The sequence below is a fragment of the Melanerpes formicivorus genome, unplaced genomic scaffold (assembly GCF_026170545.1).
Source record: "Melanerpes formicivorus ecotype bairdi unplaced genomic scaffold, bMelFor1.0.p_v2 SCAF_21, whole genome shotgun sequence".
NCBI classification, from domain to species: Eukaryota; Metazoa; Chordata; class Aves; order Piciformes; family Picidae; genus Melanerpes; species Melanerpes formicivorus.
The window spans coordinates 6,540,847-6,552,257 of NW_027142373.1; the positions used below are offsets into that span (position 1 = coordinate 6,540,847).

The 11,411-nt window shown below is 61.0% G+C and overlaps 2 protein-coding genes across 2 annotated transcripts; one reads left to right on the forward strand and one right to left on the reverse strand.

Moving 5' to 3' along the window:
• Positions 1–770: 770 nt before the first annotated feature.
• On the reverse strand, positions 771–4,705 carry FSCN2 (fascin actin-bundling protein 2, retinal). Its single transcript, XM_068151699.1, has 5 exons — positions 3,418–4,705; positions 2,009–2,165; positions 1,446–1,567; positions 1,201–1,368; positions 771–1,122 (listed from the first exon to the last, which is right to left on the reverse strand). Exons 1-5 carry the CDS (start codon positions 4,238–4,240, stop codon positions 917–919), a joined length of 1,476 nt encoding a protein of 491 aa, XP_068007800.1. The 5' UTR covers positions 4,241–4,705; the 3' UTR covers positions 771–916.
• A 3,928-nt stretch (positions 4,706–8,633) lies between these two features.
• ACTG1 (actin gamma 1) lies at positions 8,634–11,411 on the forward strand. The gene is made up of 6 exons (XM_068151220.1): positions 8,634–8,714; positions 9,121–9,253; positions 9,349–9,588; positions 9,901–10,339; positions 10,464–10,645; positions 10,729–11,411. The coding sequence occupies exons 2-6, from the start codon at positions 9,131–9,133 to the stop codon at positions 10,870–10,872; spliced, it is 1,128 nt and encodes a 375-aa protein (XP_068007321.1). The 5' UTR covers positions 8,634–8,714; positions 9,121–9,130; the 3' UTR covers positions 10,873–11,411.

The window sequence follows — 11,411 nt, forward strand, 5'->3', positions numbered from 1 at the left end:
CACAACTTGAGGCCATTTCCTCTTGTCCTATTGCTTGTTCCTTGGGAGAAGATAGCAAGCCCCATCTCACTGCAGCCTCCTTTCATGGAGTTGTAGAGAGCCAGGAGGCCTCCCCTGAGCCTCTTTTTTTCCAGGCAAAACAATTCCAGTTTCCTTAGCCACTTCTCACCAAACCTGTTCTCTAGACCCTTCACCAGCTTCATTGCCTTTCTCTGGACATGCTCCAGCACCTCAGTGTCCTTCCTGGTGTGAGGGGCCCAAAACTGAACCCACAATTTGAGATGCAGCCTCACAATTGCTGAGTACTGAGGGGCAATCTCTGCCCTACTCTTGCTGGCCACACTGTTGCTGATAGACGCCAGCAGCTCTTGTTGTTCTTGGGCACCTGGGCACATGCAGGTTCATAATCAGCCAGCTGTTGACCAGCATCCCCAGATCCTTCTCCACCAGGCAGCTTTCTAGCCACTCTTTCCCCTGAGTCTGGAGCATTGCACGTGGTTGTTGTGACCCAAGTGCAGGACCTGGCACTGGGTCTTGTTGGACTTCATCCCACTGGACTTGGGCAATTGATCCTGCCTAGCCACATCCCTCTGGAAAGCATCCCAGCCCTCCAGCAGATCAACACTCCAGTGCAACTTGGTGTCATCAAAGGGCAGGATCAGCCCTTTCCTGGAGTGTGGGAAGGTCCTGCAGGACAGCAACCTCCGTCTGGGGTCACAGACCCTGGGCCAGGTGTGAGGAGGGGGAAGGAAGGCAAAGTGCTGTGATCCAGACTGACTTTAATGCCATGAGTTGGGGACACAGCTGCCATAGAAGTGCCACCACTGGCTCCACCGCCATCTTTTGCCAGGGAATGAGCTGGTGCCCACAGCCAGCCCAAGAGCAGGGTGTGCTGGGGGACACCATGGCGAGGGCATCAGTACTCCCAGAGCGTGGCCCGCAGCACAGACTCGCTGTCAGCACGCAGGGTGCCAGCGGGGTCCCCGCGCAGGTACCTCCCATTCTTGGCTTTGATGGCGACGCGGCCCCGCGCCCGGAACTCAAAGAAGAAGTCCTCGGAGAGGTCCCCATCGCTGCATACCGACCCACTGCTCGCCACGTACCAGAACTTCCCTCCCTGGCCTGCAGAGAGTCTGTCAGTGAGGTCTGGCCAGTAGTACCCCAGCCTAGTATCCCCCCATCCCCCGCCCCATGGCCCACCTTGGATCTGGTAGGCGCCGTCGCTGAAGCTGATGTGGAAGACGTCATAGACAGAGCGGTTGGAGTCGAGCAGGTTGGAGCCGCGGTGGTAGCAGACGAATCCGTGCTCGCCCCGCAGCACCAGCATCGGGCGGTTGATCAACTTCAGAGTGAACTCCTCATCCTCCCCTGTGTGGGAGCCCGGCCCTGAGCACCCCAGGGTGGGGGACCAACACCAGGAGCCCCTGCCCACCCTTGGCACTTACCCACAGTATCGCTGACAGCCGCCAGCTGCCCATTCCTCTTGGTGCAGACATAACGGCCATTGCTGGCACGCAGGGCCACCCGCCGCCCGCGCCACTCGATGTCAAACATGGTGTTGGCACCACTGGTGGCAAAGGGAGAGCATAGAATCATCATAGAAGGGTTAGGGTTGGCAGGGACCTCAAGGATCTTCTAGTTCCAACCTCCCTGCCATGGGCAGGGACACCTCATACTAGATCGGGTTGCTCAGAGCCACATCCAGCCTGGCCTTAAAAACGTCCAGGGATGAGGCTTCTGCACTTCCCTGGGCAACCTGTTCCAGTGTCTCACCACCCTCATACTGAAGAACTTCCTAACATCCAATCTGAATCTACCCATTTCTAGTTTTGTTTCATTCCCCCCAGTCCTGTCACTTCCTGACACCCTAAAAAGTCCCTCCCCAGCTTTCTTTTAGGTCCCCTTGAGATACTGGAAGGCCACAATAAGCATGAGCCAGTGCAACCTGCCCCATCTCACTTTTCCTGCCCACCCCCCCAAGTCCCCCACCATGACACGCTCCACTCACACTTCGGTGGCCACAGCCTGGATGCCCCCATGGGCCACGAGGGTCCAGTAGCTGCCAGTGTTGGTGTGGAGGCTGCACTTGTTGGTGTCACGGTCAATCTGGAGCTGGAAGGTTTCATGGTTCAGCTCCTCATCCTGGTTCGCCGAGACATTGACGCCTGTGGGTGGGAGCAGCCATTGGCACTGCCACACTCCAGCCACGTGTGTCCAGGAGCCATGGTCGTGCTTTCCCTCCCCCAAACCCTCCCTGGCAGTGGTAAATCCTCCTGCGAACAATCGCACTAATTGGGCTGGTTAATCTGATTGTCCATCTGGCCAGCACCACCGCGCACAAACCCCCTATTTATAGCCTGCCCGCCACCGTCACCCAGCACTAAGCCGCTTGGCAGAGGGATGCTGCGTTCCTGGTGCCCACGGGGACAGCAGGGCAGCCGAGGGCATGACACAGCCACCACTGCCTGGCCAAGCAGGATCCCTCAAGGACCCCTGTGTGCTCTAGGAGTCAGGAGCCCATCAACACCTTGTGCCTGGCTGCAGAGCCTAGCTGTAGGCACGGTTCTGCCCCGCCTCTCCAGCCTGTGCTGGGGTGCCAGGAGAGGGCACAGGCAGAGCTATGTGTGCAAACACACACCCACGCACCTCCTCACACCCCCGTTGCACCGTAGAGAGCCCCACGCGTGTGCCCACGGCACTGAGTCCTGCACGTGTGCACACACGTGCAGCACTGCAGAGCCATGCACACACACATGCAGTGCTGCAGAGCTGTGCACACACACATGCAGCACTGCAGAGCCTTCCACACACACATACGCAGCACTGCACAGCTGTGCACACACACACAGAGGTGTTAACACACCGTGCTGGGAAGAGCCACACACATCCAGGCTGCACTGGGCTCTGTACGTGTGTGCACACACAGCATCATCAACACACAAACATGGGTCACACACACAAATGTATGCACACCTAGGCACTGCACAGGGCCCTGCTCACACACGTGTACACACACCCCTATACACACCCAGAGAGGTCTGCATACCCACACACCCCTACGCACCCTTGCACACATATCCCCTGCACACACCCATGGAACCCTACAGACACCCATCCTCACAGAGCCCTACACACATACACAGACCCTACACATCCCAATGGAGTCCTACACACATACACACCTCTGCAGAGCCCTACATCTAGACACACATCTACACACACCCACACACCCCTATACATCCCCCTACACACACCCGTGGGGTCCTGCACACCCACCCAACCTTCTATGCATCACATTACACACATCCACAGAGCCCTGCACATGCGAGGCACACACAGAGAGTAGGCGGTAGGGTGCGAGCAGCAGGGTGCAGGCAAGGAGCAGGGTGCAGGGAGTGGGTTGCAGGCAGTCCTTACCCTGCCGGATAGAGACGTATCTGCCGTTGGCCGCTGTGAAAACCACCTGGGGATGACTCTCCTCCAGGTCAAAGAGTTCATCTTTGCCCGGCTTGGAGCTGCGGCCGGACTTGAGGGTGCCAGTGGGGCCTGTGGGTGCCAGATATTTCCCATCACAGTCCTTAAAAGCCAGTTTTCCTGCCTTGAACTCGAGGGTGTAGCCGGTGCCAGCGCCAGGCTCGGGCACCAGCGTGCCATCGCAGCGCAGGTAGCGCTCATCAGCAGTGCGCAGGCTGTACTTCTTGTCCTGGAAGCAGAGAGTGATGAGGGCATCCACTCCCCATGGCAAGTTGCTGTCGGTAGCGATTTCATCCTCGTGGGCGCTGAGGTGGGCGTAGCGGCGGCGGCTGACGCTCAGCAGGTTGGCCTGGGGGTGCATGGCCAAGTGCACGGTCCAGAGCTCACCCTCCGTCACGCTGGGGGCGAAGCAGGACAGGCGATCCTCCCGGCCACCAAAGAAACGCCGGTGTAGGGCCGACTGCAGCGCCCAGCGCCCGTCCGACTGAGTGATGATGCTGAAACGTTCATCCCTGCCCGGCTGCTCAGCCTCACACCGCACCTTTCCATCCTTGTCAGCACCCAGGTACCGGCCCAGGTGGCTCTTGAGGAAGACAACCGAGCTGTCGGCTTCATCCTGCTCCAGCGTCCAGATCTGCTTCCGTTTGAGGCTTGGCGCCGAGGCGTTCACCTTGTAGCCAAAGCTCTCTGCCGTCAGGTATCGGCTCTCGCAGTTGATCAGACCGAACTGGATCTTCAGGACCTGGTTGATCCCATTCGTTGGCATCTTCCGCAGGCGTGGGGTGGCCCCCAGGGGGCCGGCAGGGGCTCCCCGGCCCTGCCGAACCCAGGCGCTGCGGCGGGACCGGTCGGCTGATCTCTGCGCTGCACCGATGCCGCTGCTGCTCTGGTCCCGCTGGGATGGCTTGGCACGAATGGGCACGGCGGGGGGGCACCGGGGGCCACAGCTCGTTTAATTAGCCGCAGGTAGGATTACAAAATCCGGCCAGATTGCGGCGGGCACCGGCGTGGCCGCTACCTGGAGTGGGGCTTTCACCGAGACCCTGGGTGAGGGGGCACCGCGAGAAGCCCCCGGCCTGCTCCGCAGGTAGCGTGTCCACACCACCGTCCGTCACCGCGGCCCCCGGCTCTTGCTAGTCCTGCTGCAGAGCCACGGGTGGAAAACTTGGGTGGGAACCCGATCCGGGAACGGGCCGGCGTATCCGTACCCGGCAGGCTAAGGTTACCAGCCCCTCGGATTCAGCAGCAGGTCACCTCCAGCAGTGCCGCCTCCCGGCCAGCCCCTAAGCGCCTTTACCAATTAGCCAGGCATTTTGATTAGTTTAAACCTTTTATCCTGCTTTGGGGCCCTTGGCCTCCATCTGTCCTGTGGCCCCAAATCCCTCCTGCAGCTGTGGATCGGGGTCACGGATGCCCCCCCAACAATCCCACCAGGGTGATGGTTGGGATCACCCATCCCCCAGTGTGTGGAGCCCTCCAGCACCATGGGACTGAGACCACCTGAAGCTCATGAAATTGGTGTGGGTGTGCTGTCTTGTCAGGTGACAGGGGTGCAGAGGACAGTCGCCACTCCTGCCCTGCACAGCTGAGACACCTCAGCTGGAGCACACACAGCTGCCAGGACCTTTGTCCTTGTCCACACTCCACCGCAGACACCTGGGCACAGTCAGGAATGGGCTCGGGCAACACTGGCACTGGACCTGGCTACTGCCTGCAGCCTGAAGCACTGAGACACCCAGGCCACCTGCGATGGCCATGCACCAGTGATGTCGCTATGCCACAGTGAGGACCAGGCCTTGATGTTTCTGTTGTCACCTCCTCCCCAGCCTGGCAGCTCCGGTGTCAGCATAGTGCCCAGTTATTGTTCCTGAAAATAGGTCCTGGGGATTGTGTGCCTCATGACTTTTTCATGGCTGGGCTCACTCTTACCATGCTGGGGGGGCACTGCATCCCCCCGGCCGCTGAGTTACCCGAGCCATGGCTGTGCTACCTGCCACGGTGTAACTGACCCCTGCCGAAACGGATATGGCTCAGCTTTCGGCATGGGGGGAATAAGTGGGTCAAGGTCCTGCAAAGGCTGGGGGGGTCCAGGACGACTGGGGGGGCATGGGCCCCCCAGGGTCTGGCACAGTGGCAGTGCCAGCTCTTGGTGGGTGCACACCAGCACCTGCCTGGCAGAGCAACGGTGAGCTGTATTTATACGTGCTGCCCCTCCCCCGGTGGGGGTCAGATTCCCATCGCGGGGGGGCCCTCATGGTCTCTCTCCCATGGTGCAGCCTGCCCTGCACAGCCGGAGCTTGGGGATCAATGGACTCCTCCCTCCTTACAACAGCATCACAGGGACCCGGACTTGGGGACCCCACCCTGGTTTCCATTCAATGCCCTTCCTGGGTGGGCTGGGCTGGAGCGTGCAGGGCCGGATGCCCTCCGAGTGTGGTGCCAGCCCTGCTGTAGAGCTGGTGGGTGACGGGGTGAGGTGTAGCGGGGGTGGGGGGCGGCGCTCAGCTGTGTCTGACAGCCCCGAGGGGAGTCAGCGCCGGGGCTTGGGGTGGGGGTAAGAATGGGATCAGTGTCGGGGTCGGGGATGAGGCTGGGGTCAGGCGAAGCATTAAGGGTGCTTGGGTGCTGGTGCCCTGGGGACCCCACCCCATCACCCCATTGTCAGCCCTCCCCGCGGCAACACCCGGCCGTCACCAGGGCGACGGGAGGTGACTGTGACTGTGTCACCGCGGCGACGGAGCCTGCGCACCGGCACCAGCGAGGGAGGGGGCCGGGGACACAGGGACACACCCGCATCACCGCGGTGACGGGCGGCGGGGCGGGGCGGGGTGCGGCCCTTCCTCCTCCTCCTCCCCCCGGCCAGGCCAAGGTCCGCGGGGCGGTGTCGGGGCCGGGCGTCCCGGTGCCACCGGCCTGATCTCTCCAAATACGGCCGGGACGCGCTGTCTGCGCCCGCCCCGCATCGCGGGGGCACCCCGGGGGCTGGCCTGGCCCTGCCCTGCCCTGCCCGGTCCTTACTCACCGGGCACCGGCGCTGCCATGTTTGGGCAGGAGGAAGCGCCGGGGCTAGGACCCGGCACCGCCCTGCCCACCCCCCGCTCCCCGGTATCGATGAGATCCTTCCCCGCATCGCCATATTCGTCCCCATGGTGTGTCCTGCCCGAGACCCACCCCACCCTCCCCCAGTGTCCATGTCCGCGGGGTTTCCCGAGTCCTACGGCTGTGGACCCCGAGGAGTCGCTGCTGCTGTGTGCTCGTAGAGAGGGTCCAGACGGGAGATGTGACTGTCACCTGCACAGCCTCCCTGCGTCAGCCCCCCATGCAGAGGTGCCAGCACCCACCCAGCCACCAGCCCTGAGTTCTGGCTGGCCCACAGGGATGCTGGGACAGGCTGGTTACTGGGCACTGGCATGGGAATGTGAGACCCCTTAGGCTGTGTCAGGACCCATGCAGGTTCCCGCATCCCTTTGTGACCCTCCGTGCCACCACCCTCCACCCTGACATCCCTACCCTGCTGCATCCCTGATGCTCCTTCATGCCACCCATCCCAGCTCAGCTGTTGGTGGTACCAGGGCCTGTCAGGGAAGGCCTGAGCATGTGACTCTGCATCCCTGAGTGGTGCTGGGAATTCCTTGGAGAATGGCAAGCTTCACCACCTGCTGCTCCTGGCATGGATGCAGGTGATGGCAAGGCCACCAGTCACACTTCCATGTGGCCAACTGGCACAGGAGCCATGCTGGGTGCATGTGGGTCTCTGGTGTATTGCATGGCTGTATGACATGGTGTATGTCTACCTGGCATGGCTACCTGGCACAGTTCTAATGTAGGGCAACGGTGTGAGCTATGCCCATGACACCTAGCAGCAATGTGAGGCACACAGCCCATGGCATTCCCTGACAAAGCTGGAGCAAGGCCCCAGGCTGGTAGGGGCTGCTGAGACTGTGATGCTTGCTGGGTGGCAGAGCTATGGGTGAGCCACTCACAGCACCAATTGTGGGGAGTCAGCACCCTCAGCAGGTGTACAAAGCTGCAGCGAAGTTTGTCAGGGTGCTTTGTGCTGCTGTCTGGTGCTGTGGGTGGGTTGGCACTGCCAGGTTGTGGGGTGCTGTCTGTAGGGTGCAGGTGCTGCACTGGCAGCAGGGCCTGCTTATAGATGGTGGCAGAAGCATGGATGGTCAGGGGTGCCTACAGCCATGCAATGCACATGCCAGCGCCCTGTGAGTCACCTACAGAATGCATGGTGTTACCCACGAGGGTATGATGGCTGCACAACACTCTCAGGGGCAGCACTGCCAGTCTCTGGGGCTGCAGCCAGGGACAGTCTGAAGTGCAGTGAACTGTCCAAGGGGTGGTGGGCACTAAGGATGGCCAGCCCCAAGGGTTGCCCAGTGCTGCCCAAGGTGTGCAGGTGCTGCCTACTGTGTGCCTGCTCATGAACAGGGCTGCCAGGTACCATGAGTGGGGGATGCAGATGCTGCCCGGTGCAGTGGGTGGGGGTGCCCGGTGCTGCAGGGGGGGGGTCCTGGGTGCTGTGGGTGGGGTGCAGGTGCCAGGAGTGGGGGATGCATTTGTTGCCTGAATGGTGCCCTGTGCTGCACAGGGATGTTGCAGGTAGGGTGCAGATGCTGCCTGATGGGTGCCCAGTGCTGCACGGCAGTGGCTGGGGGTGGGGTGCACACACCGTCGGTGGGGTGCACATGGAGTGGGTGGGGTGCACGTGCTGCCCGAGGGGTGCACGTGCTGCCGGGGGCTGTGCTGCCCAGGGAAGCGAAGGGGGGGGGGGTGGGGTACCCGATGCCACCTTCGGGGTGCAGGGCCAGGCCCAGTGAGGCCCGCGGGGGACCAGGCACTACCGGAGAGTAGCCAGGCGCTGCCTGGCAGGATTTGCGCGGTGCTCGGAAGCAGGGTGCCCGAGGGGTGCTGCCGAGGTGGGGGGGGGTCCCATGGGCCCGGGGGTCATCATCGCCCCCCCCACCCCCCTTGCCCCATGCAGGTTCCGGGGTGCCGAGGGGCGGAGGCAGCCCGTCAGCCGCCCCACGTGGCCGGGTCCGCGCCAGCCAATCAGAAGGCGTGTTTCTGAAAGATCTCCATATATGGCGATGTTCTCGGCCGGGTAGGCGGAGCCACCGCCCCCTGGGTATAAAAGCGCGGGGCTGGGAGCTGGCCGCTCTCACTCAGCCGGCGGCAGCGGACCAGGTGGCACCGTTTCCTTAGCACCGAGAGCAGCCTCCCCCGCACAGGTATCTGCGCTGGCGGCCGTGGGGCCTGGGCCTCGGCACGGCTGTCCTTCTCCCCTACAACCCCCGGGGGGTGGCGGCGGCGGCGGCGGGCTGGGCCCCCCTTGGGATGGGTTGCGGCCGTGGCGTCTGCGTGTATCCCGTATCCCACCCCCACCCCATCGCAGTAGTATGGTCTTGCCGTTCGGAACGGGGCCGGGGGGGGAGGGGGTAGGGTAGGGAAGGGAAGGGGGGGTCGGCGCGATTGGTGGCGGTGGCGGGTGACGTCAGTGCGCGGGAGATTCAAACGGCGGGGCGGGAGGGTCCATTCTGTAGGGGGAGACTGAGCAGGGATGGGCCTGGCCCGTCGCCAGCGCGGCCTCCGGGAGTGGCTGCTCTGACCGAGCCCTCCCCCCGCCCTCCCCTGCAGAGCCTCCGCCATGGAAGAGGAAATCGCCGCTCTCGTTATTGACAATGGCTCCGGTATGTGCAAGGCCGGGTTCGCCGGGGACGACGCTCCCCGCGCCGTGTTCCCCTCCATCGTCGGTCGCCCCCGGCACCAGGTAGGCGGGAGGAAGAGCAGGGGAGGGGGAGGAAGGGGAGGGCCGGGGCGGTGCTGCCGACTGGCGGGTGCTGACTCAGCTTTCGGCTTCCCCAGGGCGTGATGGTGGGTATGGGGCAGAAGGACAGCTACGTGGGGGACGAAGCGCAGAGCAAGAGGGGGATCCTCACCCTGAAGTACCCCATCGAGCACGGCATCGTTACCAACTGGGATGACATGGAGAAGATCTGGCACCACACCTTCTACAACGAGCTGCGTGTGGCTCCCGAGGAGCACCCTGTGCTGCTTACAGAGGCTCCCCTCAACCCTAAGGCCAACAGAGAGAAGATGACGCAGGTACTGTCCCTCGCCGGGCACCTGTGCCTGACTTCCATCTTGTTCACGAATCTCCTTTGTTACGACATCTCAAGCCTGAGTGGTGTTTTTATTTTGTTCTTTTCTTTTCTCCCGACGTATTCAGGGTTCTGTACATCTGGCATTTCTCCCTTGACGCCTCAGGTTTCTTTCATTTGTGTTTTCTGCCTGCATTCTTTGTTTTTTTTCTTTCACACACTGGTTGTTTTTGCATGTCAGCATGTGTGTTCTAATGTTGAGTGCAGCTGACCCAGCTCGTTACTCGGTGGTAATTGATTGTTCTCTTCCTTTCAGATCATGTTTGAGACATTTAACACCCCAGCCATGTATGTGGCCATCCAGGCTGTGCTGTCTCTGTATGCCTCTGGTCGTACCACTGGTATTGTTATGGACTCTGGGGACGGTGTCACCCACACTGTGCCCATCTACGAGGGTTATGCTCTGCCCCACGCCATCCTGCGTCTGGACTTGGCTGGCCGTGACCTGACAGACTACCTCATGAAGATCCTGACAGAAAGAGGCTACAGCTTCACCACCACAGCTGAAAGGGAAATTGTCCGTGACATAAAGGAGAAGCTGTGCTATGTTGCCCTGGACTTCGAGCAGGAGATGGCCACTGCTGCCTCTTCCTCCTCCCTGGAGAAGAGCTATGAGCTGCCTGATGGTCAGGTCATCACTATTGGCAATGAAAGGTTCCGGTGTCCAGAAGCCCTCTTCCAGCCTTCCTTCCTGGGTAGGTGTGGGCCAGGGTTGGTGGTGCCTCCGTGGTGTGGGGTTGGCATGACCAGTAGAAGGTGCTGCAGTGAGTGCTAATGAACCTGAGGTACTAATGAGCCTTTGACTCTTCACCTCCCCAGGCATGGAGTCCTGTGGCATTCATGAGACCACTTTCAACTCTATCATGAAGTGCGATGTGGACATCAGGAAGGACCTGTATGCCAACACGGTGTTGTCTGGTGGTACCACCATGTACCCTGGCATCGCTGACAGGATGCAGAAGGAGATCACAGCCTTGGCACCCAGCACAATGAAGATCAAGGTAAGAAACGGCTCGTTGGTGAGGGGGAAGGGAAGGCGGTGGAAGTCCAGACAGCTCTGACCGCCACTGCTCTCCTCACACAGATCATTGCTCCTCCTGAACGCAAATACTCCGTCTGGATCGGTGGCTCCATCCTGGCCTCGCTCTCCACCTTCCAGCAGATGTGGATCAGCAAGCAGGAATACGATGAGTCTGGCCCCTCCATTGTCCACCGTAAATGCTTCTAAACGGACTGCCGGCGGGCACGGGGCCCGGCCGTGCCCAGGGTGCCCGCCGCTCGAGTCGTCTCACTCTAGTGTATGTTTGCCCAGGCAAATCGAGACACCTCATGCTAGCCTCATCAAACTGGAATAAGCCTTCTGTCAAAAGAAACTTGCCCTTGGAAAGTCTGTACCTGATGTTAGACCAATGTCAGCACTGGATGGTCGAGCTGTCACTTGATTATTTTTGTTTTATTTTTTCCCTGTTTTTTTTTGACCTTGTTTGAAGTTTTAAGCATTTTTCCTTGAGCAAAATACCCTGTACAGCTCCACTCCCGGCCCCGGGGGAGAGAGCCTGGGCCGAGCAGGGCCCTCCTGCGAGCTCCCGACACTGACAGTGGCCTGTCCCTCTCTGCCGGGCTGGGACCGGTGTGTACAGGGTATTTTGGGAGTCAGACTTCACCGTGCATCCAGTGTGGAGTATTCCAGGTTTTCCTTGTCGAGGCTGGTAGGAGTCCATCAAGAATTCACTTCTGTCGCTGCCGTTCTAGCAAGGTTGGGGGGGG